The sequence below is a fragment of the Epinephelus lanceolatus genome, chromosome 22 (assembly GCF_041903045.1).
Source record: "Epinephelus lanceolatus isolate andai-2023 chromosome 22, ASM4190304v1, whole genome shotgun sequence".
Classification (NCBI taxonomy): domain Eukaryota; kingdom Metazoa; phylum Chordata; class Actinopteri; order Perciformes; family Serranidae; genus Epinephelus; species Epinephelus lanceolatus.
The window spans coordinates 38126037-38152062 of NC_135755.1; the positions used below are offsets into that span (position 1 = coordinate 38126037).

At 41.8% G+C, this 26026-nt stretch overlaps 1 protein-coding gene across 1 annotated transcript in view; it reads left to right on the top strand.

Annotated features, from left to right (window-relative positions):
- Positions 1-25291, top strand: part of tada2b (transcriptional adaptor 2B) — a 36255-nt gene extending 10964 nt beyond the window's left edge. Inside the window, exon 2 of the mRNA XM_033609885.2 lies at positions 9499-25291. Within this exon, the coding sequence (XP_033465776.1) occupies positions 9499-10710 (1212 nt within the window). The 3' untranslated portion in view covers positions 10711-25291. The remainder of the gene's footprint in view (positions 1-9498) is intronic.
- Positions 25292-26026: the final 735 nt, after the last annotated feature.

Here is a 26026-nt window from a genome sequence, read left to right on the forward strand (position 1 = left end):
ATCACAAATCACAATTTGCCTCACAGGGCTTTACAGCATACGACATCCCTCTGTCCTTAGGACCCTCGCAGCAGATAAGGAAAAACTCCCCCCCAAAAAAACCTTTAACGGGGGAGAAAAATGGTAGAAACCTCAGGAAGAGCAACTGAGGAGGGATCCCTCTTCCAGGACAGACAGACGTGCAATAGATGTCGTACAGAACAGATCAACATAATAAATTAACAGTAATCCGTATGTCACAATGAGACAGAAAGAGAGACAGAGAGAGAGACAGAGACAGAGAGAGATGCAGGACAGATGATAATGTTAATAGCTTACAACAACATTAATGAAAGTAATATTATAATTATGATTCTGGCTATTGTGGTACAATATGTTGAAAGTAAATATTAACATCTGATAGTATATGTATGTGACAATAATCATATGTGTATAATAACCGTAGAAGTATGACTAATGATAACAGCAGCAGCAGGAGACATCTGGCAGGACCACGGCAGCAGCACAACCACACACGTCACACTATCCAGGCACCGCTGTGATAGAAGTTCAGTCCTTCCAGAAAAATGCAGAGTTTTTTTGTGATTGTTGCAGGCAAAAATCCTTGATTATGCGGCACGTTTTCTTAAAAAATGCGATGGAATATGCGGGATATTTATGAAATTTCATGCGATGAAATTGCGGGAACTTGCAAAAATTGCGGGAACTTGCAAAAACTGTGGTTTGATGAAAAAGAGGAAAAAAGTGATTCCCCCAACACCCTGTTCTCACTAGGCTACTACCTTAATGTAGTCATTTCTAATTACTTCCTATGATTCAGATTCAGAATACTTTATTAATCCCCGGGGGGAAATTGTTTTTGTTCCAATGCTCCGTGCAAAGTAGAAATAGAAATACAGCATGAATGGAAACAAGAGATAAAGATGAAGATATAAATAAGATACTAAAATAGACAATGAAATAAAATAAAATAAAATATTAAAGTGGACATTAAAATAAAATAAAATATTAAAGTAGACAATAAAATAAAATAAATAACAAAATAGTAGACAATCTGAAATATATACAATATACAATGAAATGGTTTTAGCGTTATAAATGAAATAAGAATGAGTAATTATATTGTGTGTTTTGTTTTATAAATAGCCAAATGAGTCCGATCATCAGAGGGAGGAGTTGTACAGTTTAGTGGCCACAGGTAAGAATGACTTCCTGTGGCGCTCAGTGGTGCATTTAGGAGCAATCAGTCTCTGGCTGAAGGTGCTCCTCTGTTCGACCAGAGCGTTGTGGAGAGGGTGAGAGCCATGCTGAAGTATCGCCCGCACCTTTGACAGCATTCTCCTGTCTGACACTGCTGTCAAAGGGTCCAGCTCCACCCCCACAACGTCACTGGCCTTTCTGATCAGCTTGTTGAGTCTGTTGGCATCAGCTACTCTCAGTCTGCTGCCCCAGCACACCACAGCAAACAGAATAGCACTGGCCACCACAGACTCATAAAACATCCTCAGCATAGTCCGGCAGATGTTAAAGGAGCGGAGCCTCCTCAGAAAATAGAGGTGGCTCTGTCCCTTCTTGTAAAGGACTTAAGTGTTCTTAGTCCAGTCCAGTTTATTGTCAATGAACACACCCAGATACTTGTAGTGTTCTACGATGTCCACGTTATGCCCCAGGATGGAAACTGGTGTCATTGGTGTCCTCGTTCTCCTCAGATCCACCACCAGCTCTTTTGTCTTTGTTGTGTTGAGCTGCAGGTGGTTCAGCTCACACCATGAGGCAAAGTTATTCACCACAGCCCTGTATTCAGCCTCCTCACCCTTGCTGATACATCCTATGATAAGCAAGCATACTACATCACAGAAAGTGCAGGGAATATTTAAGTTTAAGTTCTCATCTTGTTTTATTTCAGACCTTAATAAACACATGGCTCAAACTTACAAGACATTGCTGAGTCAAACAAGTTCTGTAGCTAGAATATGCTACAACTTATGTAAAAATAAATAAATAAAATATGTCATGAAGGCTATGGAGAGAGATCCGTTTTTGCGCACCCGCTGGTTAAGCGCTTTTTGAAAGGAGTCAGGCGACAGAGACTTGTCACGCGCTCTTTGGCACCGCAGTGGGATTTACCCCTGGTGTTACGCGCTCTGGGAGAACCTCCTTTTGAGCCTCTGTCACAAATCTCTCTCAAACTACTGTCATTAAAGACAGCGCTTCTCTTAGCCCTGACTTCGTAAGAGAGTGAGTGATTCATGTGCGCTTTCAGTCTCCCCGTCTTGTCTCGTTATCAGAGATGACGGGAGCGCAGCTACTCCGAGGCCGAATCCCACATTCATGCCTAAAATCATAACCAGCTCTTTTAGATCAAGAGTTATTGTACTGGAAGGTTTCTTCCCTCCTCCCCACAGGAGGAGAAGAAACATCACACCGACTCTGCCTAGTGCGCACTCTGTCTCATTACGTGACACGCACAGCAAGCCTCAGAGAGACACAACAGTTGTTTGTATATTACAGAGAGTGTTCACAAGGAAAACCCCTCTTGCAACGAAAATGCGAGGATTATGAAATCATGCAAGCCCCACATATTTCGCGCATTTTACGCGGAAATCGGTGATTTATGCAGCGAAAGTGCGGCGTCTTTGAAAAAATGCAGCCCCCGCATGAATATGTTGACTTTGGCTGATTATGCGTTGAATTATGCGATCGCATAATCGCGCATAAAGGCTCCTAGAAGAAGCTGAGTTGGTGACATGCAGTATGGCAGAGTTAGCAAGATGCAGAGAGAGAGAGAGAGAGAGAGAGAGAGAGAGAGACTAGGGGCTGGTACAAGGCAAGCCTGAGCCGGCCCTAACTATAAGCTTTATCAAAGAGGAAAGTCTTAAGTCTAGTCTTAAATGTGGAGATGGTGTCTGATTCCACAGGAGAGGAGCCTGATAGCTGAAGGTTGGTTCCTGATCTAGTTTTGGAGACTTTAGGGACCACGAGAAATGCTGCATTCTCAGAGCGCAGTGTTCTGGTGGGATATGGCACTTTGAGCTCTCTAAGATATGATGGCGCCTGACCATTTAGAGCTTTTTAAGTTAACAGTAGGATTTTAAATTCAATTCTGGATTTTACAGGGAGCCAGTGCAGAGAAGCTAAAACAGGAGAAATATGATCTTGTTTCTTAGTTCCTGTTAGTACACGTTCCGCTGCATTCTGAATTAGCTGGAGAGTTTATTAGAGCTACCTGATAATAGGGAGTTACAGTAATCTAGTCTAGAGGTAACAAAAGCGTGGACTAGGCTTGTGCCGATTTCCGGTTTAACTGGTTCGGTCCGGTTTAAGAGCTCCACCGGGTTTAATTCACGTCAACGGGATAAATCGGAGGGGGGGGTGGGAGCTTTGCACATCGGTGGCGTGTCAAGGGACTATATTCAACTTATCTTGCATTGTAACATGCATTACGACAACTTAATAAGGTTTATGTTTGTTTATAAATGAAGTGGAGGAGCCTACAAGTGTTTTGTTTAGTTTGTCTCAGAGGCTTCAGAGGGACTCCGCAGCTCCGCTCCGCTCAGCTGTCTGCTGCTGCTGCGAGAGATCAAATTTCATTGGGGGCGGGGAAAAGTGCGAGGGAGTCAGCAGTCATTCAGTTTGTTTCCCTAGTAACCCATTTCCACTGAAGAAGTTCCTGGTACTATTTGGGGGGCTGGAACTACTACAGGAACGTCCTCTCGCTCGGCCCTCTCAACCGCTGTGGTCTCCAGCGGAGTCGGAGGAAGGTTCCTTGGTGTCCTTCTGCGTCTTCTTCTTCTTCTTGTGTAACCTTGTGTGTATTGGCAGTTAATACAGCATTACCACCACCTAGTGGATTGGAAGCGCATTATAATGAGTTTTTATTGGGAAAAATAGCTCAAATGCGACCCCCAGTGGTAAAATTAGGTATATAATTCGATATATTGGTTCGGTTAGATATTTGGATTTAAATCAAACCGGTTGGAAAATTTTCAAACCGGCACAAGCCTGCGTGGACCAATTTTTCTGCATCTTTTTGGGTCAGGATAGGCCTAATTTTCGCAATATTACACAGATGAAAAAATGCATACCGTGAGGTTTGTTTCAAATGAGAATTAAAAGACAAATCTTGATTAGCCTCCAGTTTAAATGAACTGTGTTTTCTGTCAGCATCTACCTGATAAAGGTCCATGACCGAAACGTTGTAGCCTAATAAATGTAACTTTTTTTGCAAGTACAGACAGTGTGCGGGTGTTCTCTAGCCTGAGTGTCAGACTGAAGCTCCCAGAACCTTCAGTCTGACATTGCCTCCATTGAAGGCGATTTACAAGGGGAGGGAATTTGATTTTTCCCTAACCAATCAGTAGAGATCAACACCTCACGCAGAATCTGACGTCATTAGTATCCATGCCTCGGGGGTGCTGAAAATAAGCGAGCATTGCCCGTTTAAAATGTCTCCGTTGTCCAGCTGCATCGCCGTTAAATCCAGTTTAGCAGCTTCCTCAATTCGGTCCTCCATTAACGCGAGTAGTGGCAAAATACCTCGATAGCATCGTTAATGTGGTCTGTAGGATCTGTAGTGGTCGTCATTGTTGCAATCCTCACCAGTTACCCACCAGCGTACAGCTTGACATCAGCGTGGCGCTGATTGGCTAATCGCTAGACCCGCCCCCACTGCCGGCGTTCATTGGTCCGTCCATCGTTTGGACGAGATAAATCGCAAATTCATTGCAGTATGCCAGACCAGAGATGCAAGCCTACTCAGTTGAGTGGGCGGGTTCTATGGTCTGGAACCAGGCTAGGTGTTCTCCTTTTTGATTCATTGTTTGTCCCACCTACACACCTGTCTAAGACTGTTTTGGTGTGCACAGGACTTTTTCGACTTTTGACAGCTGATTTTTGTTGTCATTTTTTCTTGTTGCATCCCGGTCACTTGCCATTGACTGCTTCTCAAGATGAGCAGTTTTGAAGAAGTTAACGCACTTACCAGCAGCCGTGCCTTAACATTTGAATTCTCTCATGTAGACACTGAGAAGATATTGATTCCCAATGACATACTGGGAATGAGCATTTCATCTGATGAACTTAAAGTTAAATTGGAAAGTTTAAAAGAACCTCGTCTACTCATGCACGGCTCCACCTTGAGCAAATATTGGAGGAACAAGAACATCCCGAGAGGATTACGCATTCAAAAAGCCCCCACTATTGGGAAGTCCGATGTCAACTTCATGCAGAAATGGGGTGAAATCCTAAATAAATGCTCCCTGGACTTGATGCTTCTAATAATTGAACAAGTATTCACTGATGCAAGGCAAATAAAAACTGAAATTCAAACTCAAGAGGAAGCGCTCAAACAAAAGTTTGGCCACGAGTTTCCATCTGTTGAAACGGCTATTAAAGACTCTGTTAATAAATACAGAGAGAAACTCCATGCTACCAAACTGAGAAAATATCAAAGGGACACTGAGGACTACCTGAAGAATGAAGTGTACCAGTGGGAGATTAAAAGTCTCCTCTCCTCAACCTGTAGCTGATCAACAGCCACCTGTTGTGCCAAGGCTTTCACGTGTGCCTTGCAGTATGAACTAGCACCAAGACCGTAGAGGATGTCGGTTTGGAGATGAATCATCTATTGAAAGTGACTTCTCTTTTGACAGTGACTCAAGTAATCCATCTCGCAGCTCATCTTTTTGGGGAGCATGCAAAAAGTCACACCAACACAAAAAGACATAGGAAATGCAGATGGGAAACGCACATCAAAGAAGAAACCACCAATCATGGAAATGCAGCTTCTCCACAAAACGGAAATTAACATCTCCTCAAAAGAACTGTGAAATGACCAACTGTCTGTGTTGTCTAAAGGACTATCATTTGTACCTAATATCAAAAGTGGAGTCAATACATTTGGGTTGAAAGTGGATTTGTTCAAATGCTCCAGACAAATTAAGTTAAAATACTTTTTTTCTAAGAGTTCTACTACAATTGCAGGTGCTTCCACTGGTCGTTTTAAATCTAAAGTACATTCTGTCCTAGTGTATCTAATACCTCTATCAACACATTTTGTAGACTTATAGAACAGGACGTCATGAAAATGTATGAACGGCCTCTGCGTGGCTCTCAAAATTGATCACAGAGTGAAAAGACTGCCCTTCGTGAGTTAACTAGTGATAGAGATCTTGTGTTTAAACCTGCCGATAAAGGAGGTGCCCTTGTGGTCCAGGATGCTCATAAGTACCGATTGGAAATACTTGCTCAACTAACAAATAACAATTTTTATAATAAGTTGACGAGTGACCCTACTGTGACATTTCAGAAGGAGACATGTAGTTTCCTGGAAAATGCCAAACAAAATGGCTTTATTTCCAAATCTGAATTTGATTTTCTTTATTGTCAGCACCCAATTCGACCAGTTTTTTATACATTGCCTAAAATACATAAATCTATAAATAATCCTCTGGGTCGTCCCATTGTGGCACAAATCAATTCCCTTTGTCACCATTATCTGAATATGTTTACTCTTTCATTAAGCCGCTCTTCAGCACATTGCCATCTTACATTCCAGATTCCACAGATTTTATAACAAAAATTCCAGATATTTCTAATCTTTCTGATAACACGTTGTTGTTGACTCTGGATATCACAAGTCTTTACACAAATATCTCTCGTGAAGGGGGTCTTGAAGCTCTTCGCTTCTATCTAGGAAGCCAAGATAATGCTGCCATGCCTCCTAACATATTTATAATTGACATGGCATTATATATACTGAATAGGGTTGGGTCGGTTCTCGGTAATACCAATTCGGTCCGGTACTCCGTCTTGGACCGGGTTTTATTTTTTGAGACCGACCGGACTCGGGGCAGAACGTACGTGGAGCGGACGCCGTGGAGGTCCGCCTGGTAAAAGTGGACGTCCACAAGCTCTGTGCGCGCAAAGCACGATCGCGCGGACTTTGCTCCTCGCACCAGTGTCACACAAAAGACTGTTCGGCATGTATTTTTCACATCGCAGGGATTTTTCACGGACATTTTTACACGGAGTCCGCTCCGCTTATAGTACGCCCGAGTCTGTGAGCACCTGTGTCTGCCTCTTCACCAAGCGCACAGCAAGTAGGAGAGAGAGGGGGGTGGGACGGGGACTGAGCTAGGAGATGCAAGTGTGCATGGCCTCTACTGTAGCCTGGAGTTTATTTAATAGTGACGGGGAGTCGATAATGGCGGACGATTTAGTCTTGACGAAATCAAAGAATGCGCCACTATGGCAACACTATGGCCAGACGAAGGAGGCAACCCTTGTTTGCACTGATTGAGTAAGCTGCAAAATTTATTTGTAAGGAATAAAAGAAACAACTTGTTACTGTCACTCTGTTGTCCTAAGGTCGTTTTTTATTTTAAATGAGTCAATTGCGCCCCCAGGTGGCGCAAATCCGGTATTACCGACTTGATGCGGGTTTTTTTACAAAAACCGGACTGTTTTTATTTTTCTCATACCGACCCAACCCTAATACTGAAATACAATTATTTCAGCTTTGACAATGAATTTTTTTTACAGGTCTCTGGCACCAGCATGGGTTCTATTTTTGCACCCAATTATGCTAATTTATTTATGGGTTATTTTGAAAATAAATACGTATTTGATCCTATTGTGAACATATATCAATCTAATATTCTGACGTGGTTTTGTTATATGGATGATATATTTTGTATTTTCAAAGGTAGCTGTGATGAAGCTCAGGAGTTTGTTAACTTACTGAATGGCTTTGACCAAAACTTTGAATTTACATTGGAGTCACGCCAGGATAAAGTACATTTTTTGGACATGTGGATAATTAAGAATAATGGTTGTTTGTTTACCACATTATACCAAAAAGAAACAGACAGAAACACACTTCTACTAGCTACCAGCGTACATCCTCCTTCTTTCAAGAAGTCACTTTTTATTAGTCAATTTTATAGATCGAGAAGAGTGTTATTCCACTTAAGAGCGGAGGTCGCGCGGACGTCCGCAAGCCCTGTACGCGCAAAGCTCAGATTTTACGACCGCGCGGACTACGCTCCGCGCAACAGTGTCACTCAAAAGACTGCTCGGCATGTATTTTTCACATCGCCATGACAGAAACGTGCAAGAATTGGGGGTAATGTAGTGTTTCACGGACATTTTTACAGGAAACTACAATGCAGAAGTGTGCTCAACTATGGAAGCCCGAATGACTGCGGACATTCCTCGCGGAGTCCGCTCCGCTTATAGTGCGCCCGAGTCTGTGAGCACCTTAAATTTAAACCCTCAGCGCACACTGCAGCACAATCAAACAGATGCGCAACTCAGAGCATTAGAAGTGTCTCTGACACCAGACTCAGAGCGGCTCATTGACGGGGTTAGTGTTGTGTTTTTTGACTTTCCTTCAACAACAAAAGCACGTGTGTGTGTGTGCGTGCGTTTGCGTGTGTGCGTGTGCATGCGCGTGCGGTCCCCTAGCAGTAGTCTCTTGATAAACAGAAGCCCCTTTTACACTGCCTGTTCGCAGATTGCAGAATGGGGGGACAGAATTGTCTTGCCTGAAAGCTGCCGTGGAAGGTAGTAACAGCACCGAAAAGGAGTCTGTACAAACAGGACAGCCAGCAAGACAGGCCCATGGACAGGATCGGTGTGAAGTTTTGACAATATATTGAACCCATCATGGGAGGTTTAAAAAGTCAAAGAGGAAGAACTGTAGCCAAAAATGTCCACAAAATTGGGCAAAGACTCAGAAGCTCCTTTCCCTCAGAGCAGAGGACAAGATCAGCAGCCATATAACAGGGACAGTAAATGATTGTTATTGCCATGTTTTGCCGTTGTTATTGTTTATAAAGTGCTACCAATGCATATGTTTTATGTCACACTAGAGGCCGATGCTGTTGTGTTAGATATCACGCCCGTCACACCCCTTTGATTCCGTAATGCCGGGATGCTGTCTGAAATCACACACTGGAGTGGAATGATGCCGTCGTTGTGTAGTTCCATGTAAAAATGCAAAAGACACCTGAAAAAGGAACTTTGTGGTGGCTCTATAGTGCCGTCTCTTAGCAAAAAGGGCAAGAGAGAGAGAGAGGCTGAGCAAATCAATACGCTGCAATCTGAGATTTTCCCATTTTAAGTATTCAAATTGCAGTAAAGTTGGATTGAATTCATGGGGATTGGCTGAATTTGCTGCAACTGTTGCAATCACAACATCCTGGATAGGCTAAAGATCAAGTTGATTTCGAGTTGACAGTTAATTTAATCTGCATGTCTTTTGACTGTGAAAGGAAGCTGGAGAAAACCCACGTTAATATGGGGAGAACATACAAACTACACACTGAAGGCCAGCAGTAACCGTGCCAACCTGACTTAATATCAGTTTGATCAATTTTCTCTTCATCAGCTAACTGATGATTTTCTTCTGGTTTGTAGTCAAGTTAATAACAGTATACTTTTAGATTTCTTCCTCTATGCTCATTATTAACAATTTCTGCTTGTGTTGTCTTTCAGGAGGACATGGCTGCTCACGTCGGAGCATCCCGAACTCCTCAGGAAGTTATGGAACACTACGTCACCATGTACATTCACGGAAACCTGGGTAAGGCCTGCATCCCAGACAACATTCCCAACCGGGTGACGGACCACACTTGTCCGAGCGGGGGCCCTCTGTCGCCTAGCCTCACCACTCCGCTCCCTCCGCTGGATATCAGCCTGGCTGAGCAGCAGCAGCTGGGCTACATGCCACTACGTGACGACTATGAGATTGAATATGACCAGGATGCAGAGAAGCTCATCAGTGGGCTGTCTGTGAACTATGACGATGAGGATGTGGAAATTGAAATGAAACGTGCCCATGTGGACATGTATGTGCGCAAGCTCAGAGAACGCCAGCGACGTAAGAACATTGCCCGGGACTATAACTTGGTGCCTGCTTTCCTGGGCCGAGACAAAAAAGACAAAGAGAAGGAGAGACCTGGAGTGCTGGGCGTCATAAGCAGTGCTGGTGGTGTGGGTGGTGCAGGAGCTGGCGGCGGCACTATTGGTTTAGGTTCCACAGCAGGAGCAGGATCAGGTCCTGTTACCAGTACGCCCAAAAGAAAGATCACTAAAGAAGAGAAGGAGCAGCGGGTCAGACTGCGGGGGCTCTGTCAGTTCATGGCCCATCGGGAGTTTGAAGACTTCTTTGAGAACATGCATAAAGAGCGTGTGTTAAGGGCCAAGGTGCGTGAGCTGCAGCGCTATCGCCGCAATGGCATCACCCGCCTGGAAGAGTCTGCTGAATATGAAGCGGCGCGCCACAAACGGGAGAAACGCAAGGAGAACAAAAGTGTGGTCACCTCAAAACGAGCCAGCGGAGGAGGGGGTGGGCTTGGCTCTGGGATGGGAGGGGGGGTTGGAGCTGGTGGAGGAGGAGGCATTGCTGGAGGGTTGGGGGTCGGAGGTGGGATCAAAGAAGAAGGAAAAGATGGTGAGTTTGCTGCCATCGAGAATCTGACGGGCTTTGAGCTGCTGTCAGACAGGGAGAAGGTGCTGTGCAACTCTCTGAACCTCAGCCCAGCACGCTATCTGACTGTCAAAACCATCATCATCAAAGATCACCTGCAGAAAAGGCAAGGCATTCCGGCCAAGAGCCGGCTGCCAAGCTACCTGGACAAGGTCCTCAAAAAGCGCATTCTCACCTTCCTCACGGAAAGTGGCTGGATATCCCGAGACGCCTTGTAGTGATCTGTATTTGGTCAGGAAGTAATGAGCTGATGATCTCTGATAGCTGTTTTGCTATAAGCTTCATAGGCAGACAAAACTACTGGCTTTTTTCAATAGTGACGTTGTAAATATGTACATTGCAAAGAAAGACAATGCATCACTGGATAAAAAGTCTATTTTTATACCAGGGCTAGAAACAAAAATAAGCCTATATTTTTACATTTGGAAAGGGACAGGAGTGAAAAACAACTCTGTGGGTTCACATTACTTTGTATCAGTCTTGTTACATTATGAATGAGAACTACAATGCTAACTAGTAGTACATAGTTGCAGAGATATTTTAGTGTTCTTGATTCATTGAAAATTTAAAATCCTGACATCAACAGGCCAAAGGCTGTTGCATGCTGAAAAGAAGGGTAAATGAGAACATTATTGTTCCTGGAAATGTATGAGAGTTGTGACTTCTGGATGAATGCTTGTCACTGATGGGTGACAAAAATGATCACTGTTGTGAGATCTTTTTCATGATCTGCTAAACCCTACCGAAGTTGATCAACTTTGTTTGCTGTTTCATCAGTTAAAGCTGGGCCCAGTAACTTTCCAGCAAGAGCAAACTGTTTGATTTTTCTAACATTTTAAAGAGGTAAAATTGATTTTTGAAGTGGGGCTGTATGGGGTGCTTATCCACAGTCAGTGTATTACCTACACTAGGTAACAGTCAGCACACTCCCAGTTCGGAGAAACAGACAGGAGTATCACTATGGAAGCTAAAGCTCTGTTTCCAATGAGCAGTTAGTTATGGTTCAATCCAGTTCAGTACACATTTTTTCCACTTCCACTGTGAAAAGTTGTGGATGGTACCAATGAAACTATTCCTAACCATCCCCATTTTTGGTCCCCCATCTGTTGGGGTACCTAGAACACAGAGCTAGTACTTAAAGGTGGAGCTATAATCACTGCAGTCCGCTGATTGGTCAATAAAGGATGGTCACTCTGGTCAGGGCTGAGTTGTGGCTGGTTTTGAGGCTTATGTAACCACTGTTCATACTGTGGCAAGTCATACATATATTATTAAACTATAACTATGAAATGAAATGATGTCTTGCTGCCTCTAGCAGCAGGTGTAGTCTGAGGAAAAAATAACCTCATTCAGTGGGCCGACTGCCGGCAACTTTTAAGGTGGAAGGTTTATTTGTAATGTTATTGAATGCATGAGTTGAGGATGTGAATTATCTCTTGGATGACATACACTTTTAATAATGAGTGGGTCTTCAAGAGTTTAAAAATATATATTAATTTCGCTGGATTATATAAACTGTCTGTGCCACCAGAGAAGAGGAAATACAGCGAGCGCTGGACGGAGCAGTGAGTGACAACAACGCCGCCCACATTTAGGAGTACAGTTTGCAGTGGAAACACTAAACGGATCTAGGGTCCAGGTACCATGCCTGAAAGGTTACTTTTGGTTCAAAAGGTACCATACCGAAAGTGTTTGGTGGAAACGGGGCTTAATAGTGTATTCTCTGGATAGGGATTAGCAGCAAATGATACTTTGGCCACTTAAAAAACGTCAGACTGGCACTTGCTGCAGAGCACTGTTGTACCCAACCATGAGGTAAAATTACACTAAACACCTACAAATAAATAAAACCACTCTCCAAACAACCAGTTAAGTGTGAAGCTCTGGCATCGTCTAATGCAGAAAGATCCTGAGATTGTCTTGTAACCAAGTCCCACTCATGGCGGCAGTAGCTCTCTGGGTCCGTGAGCATGCATTTATGGTTTACATGGTTAGCTTCTGCTCTTTCTGGGCCTCCAGTTTCCACATACGTTGCCTTTCTGTTTTTTGGCCTGTTGGATCTCCCTCCGTAAAAGTTCTTATTCTCTTTTCTCTGGCTAACAAACTGCTGAAAATCAGACCCAATCAGCTCACCTGCAGCGTAATACAGTGTAGGCTAATGTGTACAAATACTGAGGTGCTGTGGTTGAGAAAATGTCGTGGAAAAGACAGGGCTGTCTGATGGCAAGGTAAAGTAGTGAACAAATACTTAATATTACAGTCCAACTAAACTGATATTGATTTTTCAGATAAGCTTTTTTTTATTATTATTATTTCAAGTGGCTAAAGGACCGTTTGCTCCTAACCCACATCCACAGCAGTACAACTTCCATGGTGGGACTCCTGTCTGCTTCAAACTGCCATCGACTATAGGTGATACACCGACTATGAATAAGTACCTCGTACAGCTCGACTTAAAAAGATCCAGACTATCACCGTAGAGGCCTCAGTTTCCTAGAAATTGTTGTGTATCTTCAGTAAACTCAGTCAGTAAACTGACTTTTTTTTCTTCCTGCCTACAAGAGAAGGGAAAAAAAGCAGCAGGGTTCAGCCATCGTCTAGCTCTTTTTGGAGTGAGCAGTTGTTACTGCCTGAAGGCACTCTGTATCAGGGTCTGACAGATAGAGGTTGACATAGAGCTAAACCGATATATCTGCTGTTGTTAGCTCATCATTGATATATCAGTATCAGCACAAATGTCAGCCAGTTAGTGAGAAGAAATGTAAGTTAAAAAATGCCAAAGAATATTAAAAGATCATTTCGAGACAGTGTTGTTGTTACACAATCTGTCCACCAGAGAGCACTGGCAAGTCGGTTTTTAAACTGTAAAATCTCGCTCAGCACATTTATTTGTCACAAATTTTAATTTAAAAAGGATCCTTATCTTACATATTAATCTGTTATGTGTTTATGGTTAAAGAAATGGCTTATGTATTATTTTTAACTCTTAGAGTCCCAGAAAACTTGGCTTCAATTGTAAGAAAGTATTTTGCTTTAAATATTCATATAAGCAGCAAAAAAACCCAAACATGTTTATCCACTTAATAACCATTTAAACACTGGTAAATAAATGAATAAATAGTGAGACATGACAACTAACTGACAAAATATGACCCTTTAAATATTCACATGTATTGGCTTTAAAAATCAGTTTCAGTCTCAGTATGGAGGACAAATCTCAACTTTTTATGCCTCTGCGCCAGCCATAGCCATAGCCAGCGGCATTATGTTTTTGGGTTGCCTGTCAGCACGTCTGTCTATACATCCGTCCGTCCCTTCCTTGTGAACATGATATCTCAAGAACCCCTCGAGGGAATTTCTTCAAATATGGCACAAATGTCCACTTGGACTCAAGGTTGAACTAATTAGATTTTGGTGGTCACGGATCAAAGGTCAAGGTCACCTTGACCCTGTTTGTCTCATTTTTGTGAGCGCGATATTTGGACAACACTGAAATTTTAAAAAAATTGGCACAAATATTTAATGTTCACTTGGACTCAACTATTAGATTTTGATTGTCAAAGGTCAAGATCACTGTGACCTTGATTCCATCTCATTCTCATGAACAGGATATGTTCAGAACACCTTCAGGGAATTTCCTCAAATTTGACACAAACATCCACTTGGACTGAAGAATTAACTGATAAGAATTTGGTGGTCAAAGGTAAAGGTCACCGTGACCTCACAAAACATGTTTTTGGCCATTCAGGAATTCTTAGCTAATTATGAGAAAACATCACACATTTTTATAATAGGTTTAAATGATGAAGTGATGACATTTTATATCCAAAAGGTCAACTTCACTGTAACATTATAATGTTCTGCATGAAATACTTTTCTGGCCATTATTCAGTGTCATATCCCAGGAACAGAAGGGGATACATTTGGTCAGATACTGAATTGGTGACACTTATCTTGGCTGTTCGCTTGTTCAGTAATTGTAGTAACTGAATTTGGCCTACAAACCTTTACTTTTACAGAAACAATGCATCTTAGTGCAGTTTCAAATGTTCTGCAGTCCACAGGTAAAAGAAGCTGAGTGTGTAAGGGACCAGGGGCCTCATGTTCAAAGGGTGCGTACGCACTTTTCCACGGCAAAGTTCAGATGTATCAAATGTAATGACTGGAAATGTGCGTGTTTCAGGCCAACTTCATGGCTGGCATACGCACGTTTCTACAGCTGTTGATCCTTTGGCGACACTTAGAGGTGATCCTGGGAAACTGTTATAATATATAACTGAAAACAATAAGTCCTGAGAGTGATGTGCACATCAGAGACACATGAACAATTAACACACCCACGTGTCTGCAAGTAGATGAGTGGATATAAAAGCATGCGCAAAATGGTGCAGAAAATACCGTTAACAACAATGGCTGCGTTAACAGTATTAAGACATTGTAAAAGGTGCAATATGAAGAGAGCGTGTGTTCAGAGACAGAGAGGATTTACTGGCACATGATGACAACTGGCTCATCAGCCGCTTTAGGTTCCCGAGGGCAATCTTCCTGGAACTGTGTGCAGAGCCGCGGCCAGCCTTGGAGCGCGACACGGCGAGGAGCCATGCGCTGCCTGTATCCATACAGGTGCTGACGGACGGAATTATCCGCATCCGTCAGCCAGGTATATCAAATTCCCATACAATGCAGCTGAACAGGCCAACATTAAATCGCAATTTGCAGCCAGAGCCGGTTTTCCTAATGTAATCGGAGCTATCGACTGCGCACACATTAAAAAAGCGCCATGATGAAGCATTTTCATTTGATGAATATACAGATCATATGTGATGCGCAAATGCAATTAACTAACATTGTGGTGAGGTGGCCTGGCACACTTTGGCAGTGGGCAGCCGTCCTCCGCTTCACGTCCACCACTTCTTTTTTAATTCTGCGTGTGTACGCTTTTCTGACCCCACAGCACTGACAGCCTCACACACACTCTCCCACTCACTCCTCTTGCGTTTAGTATTGATGCTGGAGGACAGTGTGCGAAAAAGTACATTTTTGCGCGCCTCCACTTCAGTGAGTAGTGTCTCCAATTCGCATTCTGTTAAGTTTTTCTTTCTTCCTATCTAGCTCATTCTTTAGTTTTAGTTTTCTGATAGTGCGGAGAGGGGCAGGGTCTTTAACACTTAAATGGCAGTGATCCTCCTCATTGTATGCATTTGAATTTCCACTGTGCTAACACCGAACGTCTGCCCCATGGTTGACCATGTCATATGCAGACAGCTTCCCAGGTGATCTGTTATGCTGTGCTCAAACTATGGTACTTGTACCACTGTTGCCACACGACCTCCCTCTGGTGGTACATGGAGGAATCTCCTGAATACTTTTCTAAAAATTAAATACATTTATTAAAACATATATAATATTATCAAAATACTACAACATTTGGAATGAAAATACTGACATTTTGAGATCCCTGAAATTTAATTGAAAGTTTTTCTTTAATGTTTTAGTTTTGATATCTGCTTGCTATGTATCACTGTCATGAACGTAGCTCATACATGATTAGTTTTCGAGGTCAGCTGGGACGGCCAGATAGTAAGCAGAGGCTAAATGAATGGTGTTAAAATCCCTGCAGTTGTGTCTCCAAACAGGTGCTACTTGGAAGAGAAGTTAGAATAGAGAATATTTCAAGCAGCTGTTGTACCTGAAGTGGATGACAGTCAGCTGAGCTTGAGTGCTGGTGGCTAGTAGCTAGGCATCACTTTAAAAGTAGAGCTTTGTTCATTTTTGTGGTCACTGAAAAGGTACGGCCTCCTCTACATTGTACAGCTGTGGAAGTTTTAATGTTCCGTTATAGTCATCATTCATACTTAGTCATATTTCATCGATGTGGTGCTTCAAACCATGTACAACTTAGACACAACAGCTGTATTTAAAGGATAACTCTGCTGATATTTTATATTACTCTTATTGCCAACAAATCCAATGAAAAGACATTGAGGGTTACTTGGTCTGTAAGGGTGTTTGACCAAGTGGTAACCTCCGACAGAGTCCTGCATGGGTCCCTTTTTGAAAATCCACACCCGTCCGTACCCATAAAGCTCAGTCCGAGAACCAACCTTTTACCAGTCATTATGTCTAAGTCAAAGCTGCACCCGTTAATAAAAGTCCCACGTCCTGACCCACACCCATGATTAAACACACACAGGCTACAATCACTCACATTAAAGGACAACTTAGGTATTTTTCAACCTGGGCCCTATTTCCCCTGTGTATGTGTGCGTATGATTCATAGGTACAACTCGTTCTAAAATTGGTTCAGTGTTGAGGGAGGCGGATGCAGCCGACAGCCGCGAAACGAGCTAAAACAGTAATGGGGGCAAATGCGTCCCGTATAAGTTTGCGCATTAAAAGTGCTTTTTTTTTGCCACTGACCGGTTCAGATCGCCAGCTGGGTTCTCCATTGTTGCATTACAAATCCAACAGAGGAAAAGTGTCTTTCACTGGCTGTGCTCAATGCTGGGATGGTGAAAACATTCAATCGATGCCAGGTTAGGAAGCATTTAAGCATGCTCCTTCCACCACCAGAAAACCTCAAAAGGATCCTTCTTGGGTGTCTTGAACTCGAAGTCAGCTGCCACCTCATCCTTGGGCTACAAAGTTTCATGGCTGAAGTACTCCACGTCGGTGACGAATGTGACGACAGGGTCAAAGGTTCAACTCGTGTCATTGACTTTCAAAATAAAAGAAATCGCAGCTTGATAATAGTGATTTAGATGTTAAAATATCTCACGTATACTGCACGTCTTTTTGATTTATTTTATTTTGAAAAATAAAAAATATATTTTTGTTCTCACCTACTGCCCGCCCACGTGGAGTTCATTTTTAACCTGTGTCATACCCATCAATTTATATAAATACACATATTTTCACCTGTTACACAGCTTTTTGTGGGTTACCCGACCTGGTGCAGGACTCTGACCTCTGGGGCTGAAAATTGAAGCCAAAACGAAATTAAACCAAAATGAAGAGCCAAAAACTGCAGTTCCTTGAATGGCCACTTGAGGTTGGTGCCAGAAGCCAGTAAGTCATCATAGACCCCCATAAAATGCTTAGCTCATAAACATGTTTACAGCCTGGTACAAAAAAAAGTTTTGGCCTCCATACAGGATTCCCATGGTCATGGAAAACCTGGAAACATCATGGAATTTAATATCTTATTCTACAGGCCTGGAAAAGTCATGAAATGAGTAAAAATCATTTAAAGTTTGGGATAAGAGTGCATGAGCTCGAATCTAATAAATGCAAAAAGCCCCCCCAAAAATCTTAATAACAGTCATGGAAAAGTTTTGAAATTTTGTCCAAAAAATGTGTGTGTGTGTGTGTGTGTGTGTGTGAGGGGGGTTATATAACTCACTGGTTTACATGGTATTAGGGCTTAAAGTTATGCAGAGTTTCCACTGACAGTGTCCTCAGCTTCTCAGTCAGATCCACCCCTCACTCCTCCAAAGCTCCACCCTCTTACCCAAATATAGTTACATATGGCTTCAAAAGCACAAATTGGCGACAGCGAAATGTCAAACTTGAGGCTTCAAAACGGGAGTCCACAAACCAATGGGTGACATCACAGTAGCTGCGTCTATTATTTTTACAGACAATGTGTTTGACCCAAGGTTTCCCAGCAGAACATTGCGTAGTAATGAAACAATCAACTTTATTCACTTCATCTATCAGTGGTTATCATGTTGTGGCCTATCAGTGTGTGTTCCCTCATTTCCATGAACACACACACTGTGGTTTATTTGGACTCAGTCCCACGTACAACATTGTGCTATAAACACTTGCTAATGCTCGAAACGAGAGCTAATCCACAGCTGATAGTGGTCCCCAACAAATGCACTGTTTTATCCTATTGTTTCCTAAAAACAAGTACCCAGCTGCTGTAAGAGGTTAATGGGCCCTTAAGAAAATATAAGTGTATATTCATGAACCAAGAGTTCTATCTTCTACATAAATCAATTGATAGTTGGAATTTGGAAAGTATTAAGAGGTGGACTAATGTTTTCTCATGGGATTTATTGACAAAAGGAACAATATTTAAAGACAGCTAAAAAAATGTCTATCTCCTATGTTTATGTTCATTAAAAATAGGAGATAGACATTTTTTTAGTGGTGGGGGACTTGGATATACCCAGGCTTATGTTTAAATGATAAGAACCTCTATCAATAAATCCACCTTGTGTTTTGTTCCTTGACTCCAGCCTTAGTAAGAGAAGTGTTGACCTGATCTATTATCATTCTTCCAACATTCACAGTGGGTCTCCTCCTGTGCATGAATTTGTTTGTTAGGCCATTGTTGCATGTTAACTCATGACCAACATGTTATGATTGGAGTTTGATGCAATCAACTGTCAGGGGTTTATTATAGATGCTGAATGAGCAACAGGCCAGGCATTTTATATTGATGCTGAGGGGAAGAATCTTTCAGGTCAGAGGTCAGCTCAAAAGGCTAAAATGCAATCTGAACTGGAAGCAAACTTGTAAATCTTAAAATAGCAACGGAATGATCCATTCTACACTTCCTATGATTGGCTAGTACTCATTTCCTTCGTTGAGTTGGTTAGGTTCAGGCCAGAGGAGTGGGATTGCTTAGGGTTAGGGTACTGTCAGGGTAAGCCAATCAGAGGCAAGGTAAGGTGGGCAATTCTATCGTTATTAGGGGTGGGCGGATCGATCCTCAGTATTAACTTTTTCATTTTGAAGATCAATTCTAGCATCAATAGCATCACTTGCTTTCTTCTGCATTGTACCTCTTTGTATTTCAAGAGTAAAACACATCTAGTGCATGTACTCTTCACTTCACTGATTTTGTGTTGTCTGCACTTAATCAACTTACCTGAGATCCACCAGCATCTTAGTGTAACTTTCACCCAATGTCAGCGGTAGGGCAGTTAGCTCACCTCCCAGCCATCTCGTTTACTCCTGGGGCTGACGCGGACCCTCAATTGTACTATATATACTGCGTGGGCATCCATGTGACTATAGCTGTCCGCTCATATTTAGTGTGGATAACGATCCTGAGCCTGTCAATCAGACAAATAATAGCAGCGATGGAGGAGGAGGGAAACACCTAAGCAACAAGACCTCTGACACAGAGACAGAACTCACTGACAGAGTCTGTTCAGAGAGGCTCAGACAAGGAATATCTAGGTATATATACTAGGTATATAGTAATATTCTAGTCAAAATAGATATTCAGTATTCGTTAATGTTACATTTTCACACTGTAATTGGTAAGTAGATTGATTATTCACCTTATAAATCATGGCATAGGCCTACTGCTTTCCTCTACTAAAAAAAAAAAAAAGCCACTTTTAATAATAATAAAAAAAAGTATTATATTGATATGATTATCAACGATTATGAACGTTTGTATTATTTGGGATCGGATCAAAACCATACTTTGCGGTATTGCCCACCTCTATTCGCCATCCTAGTATTCACAAATTGACAAACAGGAATGTCCTGGACAGGCTATTTTCCAGCCTAGAAACCACACAGGGATCATGTAGAACTGATGGTTAGCCTTGTTTGAATGTCAGTTTTGTTTATTTCCTCAACCTATAGATTGTGACTTCTTTTTCAGATTTTGACAGTGGTGTCATCCTGCATGTGCAACCAAATGTTCCATATTGTTCCAAAAATGGTGTGTTTTGATGTAAATTTCTCAAAGGGAAAATATTGCAATTCCATTTTATCAGTGGGGAATATTATTTATGAGGGATGGTTTGTAATGCATGTCCTTAAATGTCAGTTATTTTGCAAGATAAATTAGAAAAACAAACTGACTACTGACCTGTGAAATGTACAGCATTTTGTGTCATGGAAATGCTTATAGCTTTTGTAATAAAAACCAAACCAGAGTTTGGATTACAAAGATGAAGCATTTTCTGAGGTTTTAGGCATAGTGATGGCTTGCTACGGTGCTGTCTTTGATCTCGTTACCGTTCTTATACTGTTGAGCTGTCTTGATGTCCCATTATTCTGTTATTGCACATGAAAAGCTGTGTATGGAGATGTATTAAAAGTGCAAAACCTTGCAATTTTAAATAGTCCTGTTTGCTCTTGGATAATATACAGTACTTGTGACCATGGAAAACTCAGCTGTTAAAACACAAAATGTCCGCTGTTGTTGTCCATCTGAGCAACACAATAGCACTGTGAATGTAAATGAAAAAAAAGCCTTAATTAAAGTAGGTAAAAAAATTAAATTTTAAAACAGGAATTTGAAAAATGTAACCTAAACTAAGTAAAAAAGAACACCAAATGGTGAAGAACAAGAATTATGATCAGTAAATCTGCATTTTTTATATTTCAGTTAGTTACAGTGAGTAGTAAATACGAGTAAATGTGACCTGTCTGAAACACTATAATAATTCCAAAGCTTGAGTTAATCTTTATTTTTCTTATTGTCAACAACAAAGGGATGGGATACACAGCCCAAAGATATTAAGGTCTTTTGTGCATATCTCACTATACATATCATTATGCAAAATTTATTTCCGCATGTATTGCCCTCCAATGATTGATTAGAGAAAAGTAAAATCAAACATCAAACAACATTGGCGGCATGGTGATGCAGTGGTTAGCACTGTTGCCTCACAGCAAGAAGGTTCCTGGTTTGAACCCCGGAGTGGGGGAGCCCTTATGTGTGGAATTTGCATGTTCTCCCTGTGTCAGCGTGGGTTTTCTCTGGGTTCTCAATCTTTCTCCCACAGTCCAAAGACATGCAGGTGAATTGGTGACTGTTAATTGGTTGTAGGTGTGAATGTGAGTGGGAATAGTAGTCTGTCTCTGTGTCAGCCCTCTGATAGTCTGGTGACCTGTCCAGGTTGTACCCCACCTCTCACCCAATGTCACCTGGGACAGGCTCCAGGTCCCCCACGACCCCCATCAGGATAAGAGATTGTAGAAAATTAATGAATAAAATCAAACACTGACTGAAGAAATTACTTAAGGGTTAAAAAAAATATATAACATCATAAATTCAAATCATGACTGAAAAAATACTTATATTAATTAAATATTGATCAAATTGTGTGCAGAACTGAAATAATGTAGAGTATATGGCTGTCAACTCTCAGTTTTCCAGTCTACCCAATTTATAGGCCCGTTTCCACTGAAGAAGTTCCTGGTACTATTTGGGGGGCAGGAACTACTACAGGAACATCCTCTTGTTCGGCCATCTCAACCGCCGTGTCTCCACTGAGTGGAGTACGAGGAAGGTTCCTGTAAAGTTATGGGCTGCCTCTGGATGTGACATAATCGTTGTGCGACCATTTTGACTGGGGCGACGTAGGGACGCCGTTAGCCGATAGCGGTGTCTGTAATAACTCACTAAATGGCCCGTGAAAAAAATATTTTTTTCCAGCGGATGTCTTAGTTGCAACATGATTGAGCTAACTGTAGTAGTTTCATGTCGTATCCGACAACGGGAGGCTTTTAACAGATGACATCCTGATGTTAGCTTTGCTGCTGCTGTTAGCTGATGCTTTCTAGACATTGTGATTTCCCAAAACTGAATAAATACCACACATATCAATACAAAACTGCTTTGCTAGCTCAATCATGTTGTAACTAAGATATCCGCTGGAAAGAATATTTTTTTCACGGGCCATTTAGTGAGTTTTTTTTACATGGCGGCGAAAGCTATATGAACGAGCTAACCCTCGTCTGCTGAGTTTTAAAAATGCCAGCTATTTTGTTGCTTTCTGTTGACGTCACATCCCTCCTTGAGTATATCCAATCAGCACCAAGTAATCCCCAAGCCCCAGCCAGGAGTCTTTCGGGGCCGTTCTGAGTACCTACCCCGAGGCAGGGACTTGTTTAGCCCCTGTAAAAGTTCCGGAACTCTGTCCTTCAGGGGTGGTTCCTGCGGTGGAGACACGCACCAACGGCCCCAGCCCCGTAAAATTACTCCGAAGTTTCTGCGGTGGAAACGGGCCTTATGCAATTCCAAGACCGTTACCACAGAAATAAGAAGGAAGCAAACTTGGCTGATGTTGGTGATCTGACATTAGGCTAACTCATCATGATGTAGCTATATGTTAGCTACAATATTGGGCAGTAACGCGTTATTAGTAACGCGTTACAGTAATGTGGTTAGTTTTGGCAGTAACTAATACTCTAACGCATTAGTTTTTAAATTCAGTAACTCAGTTACCGTTACCAAACGGTGCGTTACTCCGTTTTTTTCCCGCCAGGTTTTAAAACGGCACACAGCATGCAGTATTCCTTCACAAACTGAAGTTCCAGTTCAGTTTGACATTTGCAGCATCTTAATGAAACACGTCTCTCACCATCTCTGAAGTCACTGTCGACCTGTTGGCCTCACCACAGTGCTGTACATTAAGCGGTAGCGCTTCTGTAGATTTTTAGTCCCAGGGACGTAATATGCATTGTTATCCCGAGGAAGCTTTTGTTGTGGACAGACAATGTCTGCGGTGGGCAACAGACTCGACATCATCATGTAGCTCTTCAGATGTTCTCTTTAGCTCATTTTCAATATTTGTATCCAAGTACCGTAGTTGTAAAACGTTTAGCTGCCTGACAGCGAGTGACTCCACTGTTGACTCCACGGTTGCATGTTTCCTACATCGTTCAATTGTTTTGTCAAGTTGTAGCCTAACAGTCCCTTGGTTAAACTCCATCCGCTGTCGCTTAGGCAATGTAGCTATGAGCCAGTACAGTTAGGAAATGTTTTGGGCTGCAGGGCTGAGGGCGGACTAAAAAGTTATTTTTCTCAGTAACGCATTACATTTTGGTTTAAAGGAGCTATATGTAAGAAATCTAAAGCAAATAGTTGTAAAATCATCCTAATATGTCACAGAGACTAAGGAATAATGTTACTGATCTCACCGACAACAATACTACAGCCAGAATATTCGCATTTAAAAAAAAAAATTAACGGTCTGCAAATCATGTTTATATTTTGAATTTGTGTTTTGGCCTGTTGCGCCACCCACCGCCGTCTACCAGTCATGCAGTCAGTAGAGTCTCAGCATCAGTAACTACATTGCATCTCAGCATCAGTAACTACATTTCCGCCGGTCCAAACGAAAATGCACTCGTATCACTCAGCCATTTTTGGATAGCATGATCGCCAGCTGATGACGTCATCTCCGCATTTCAAAGTAAGAGCACGCAGTCTTTCTATGAGGTGTTTTTTTTTTTTTTTTAATATCAGCGATAAGTAACGTGCATTCATTGTTTTATGTTAATATCATACAGTGAGTATTAGTGTGTGTTTATTTGTTCTATGTAGCTATATTATCTGGCACACATTTTTGTATACACTTCTGTTTGATTATGAAAGGCACGACGATGCTTGTGGGCAACGTTCAGTTTTCTAAAGCTGTGGCTTGGCTACTTCTTCAGTTGGCAGTTATTAGCCAACTCATCCTCAATCTGGAAATCCATCGGTAAAAAAAAAGGGAATTTTTTTTTTTCTTCCTTTACCTCTGAAGGCACAGCCCGGAGTTTTTCGACTAACGGAAGTGCAGGAGCCTTGGCGATCGCTCACGCCCTTAACTTCCGGCGGTGCCCCCAGGGAATTGCCGTGTTGTTACTAATACTTTGGGTAGAAAACCAGCAGAGTTTAGCTATATATCACATTTTTCACGTCACTATATCACCGTGTAGACTAATCTGATGTTTGTTAAGTCTATAAACACAATGACTGAACAAACGTTACAATTTCTGTGTGTTTTGTAATTAACATGGTAATTGTTGATTAGCTGGGCTAACCGTTAGCTGTTAGCGGTGTCTGTAATAACCATAGACTGTATAAAAATAAGGTAATAACTCAATAAATGGTCCGTGAATAAAATATTTTTTCCAGTGGATATCTTAGTTACAACATGAGTGAGCTAGCAAAGCAGTTTTGTGTTGCTATGTGTGGTATTTATTCAGTTTTGGGAAATCACGATGTCTAGAAAGCAGCAGTGGCTGCAGCTGACAGGGACAGTTAGCAAAGCTAACATCAGGACATCATCTGTTAAAAGCCTCCCGTTGTCGGATACGACATGAAACTACTCCAGTTTGCTCAATCATGTTGTAACTAAGACATCCGCTGGAAAGAATTTTTTTTTTTACGTTGATGAGATGGCGTTTTGGGTGGAGCGGTCACTATGGACGTGGAGCTTGCTGTTTCTGTAGGTACACATTTCACCTGCATGTCTCGGCCATGCCCCCTTCATTGTGATTGGCTAAAGCGCAGCATCGTTCAAACTCAAAGCCCCGCCCTCCCCTCCTCTGTAGTCGTCTTTCACACAGGGCTGCCGACAGATTCTACAATGTAAATTGCAGAATCTGTCTTGAGAGATTAACTCATCCTTTATATTTTACATTTACATTGTACCACAGTATCCAGAACTATAACGACAATATTATTACTTTCATTACTGTTGTTGTAAGCTACTGTCATTACCGTCTGTCCTGCATCTCTCTCTCTCTCTCTCTCTGTCTCTCTTTCTGTCTCATTGTGTCATACGGATTACTGTTAATTTATTATGCTGATCCGTTCTGTACGACATCTATTGCACGTCTGTCCGTCCTGGAAGAGGGATCCCTCCTCACTTGCTCTTCCTGAGGTTTCTACCATTTTTTTCCCCCATTAAAGGGGTTTTTTTGGGGAGTTTTTCCTTATCCGCTGTGAGGGTCCAAAGGACAGAGGGATGTTGTATGCTGTAAAGCCCCGTGAGGCAAATTGTGATTTGTGATACTGGGCTTTATAAATAAAATTGATTGATTGATTGATTGATTGATTGATTCTTTCCAGTAGGATTAAAGTCACAAAGCACTTCACATCTTATTTTTAGTGTACTCTTACTAATGTAGTTGTAATGTCTGTGCTGAACTGCACCGTGTTTAGTCAGGTTACATTGTTTTAGTGAGGTTACGTTAACTGTTGTAAGATATGACAAGTGGCAACATCCTGGTTAAGGTCTTTGATAGAACAGCTGTTGGTGTTGGTAGCTGTTTTTGTTTAGAAATGCCGTATTGTAGTTTTACTGTTCATTGTTAATATGTAGATTGCGCTAAGCTTACGTTAGCTACTGATATGGCTTCTGTTGCCATGGCAACAGTAAGCATTCATGTTGCAGGCTGAGGGGACAAAAGCAGGGTGCAGCATTTTATACATTGTAAATAGACCAGAAGTCAGTACCATCCAACCTGTAAAGAGGGCCACTAGAAGATGCTGGTGACTGACAACCAGACATCTTTCCACAACCTTTCAATGCTAGTGTAATCAGTACAAAATTATGGGGTTTAAGATTTAGACATTTTCAGCACAACATTTAAAAGACCATTTTATCGTTAAACAATAATAAAAAATAAACACAGCTATTCATAAAAAAATTTTTATTCATAAGAATGAATAAATATGCAAAATATAAGTGTGCTATAGCTAAAATTATTAGCTATAGCTAGCTAATAATTAGGTGTGGCATATCAAGATGCTGATTAGACAGCATGATTATTGCACAG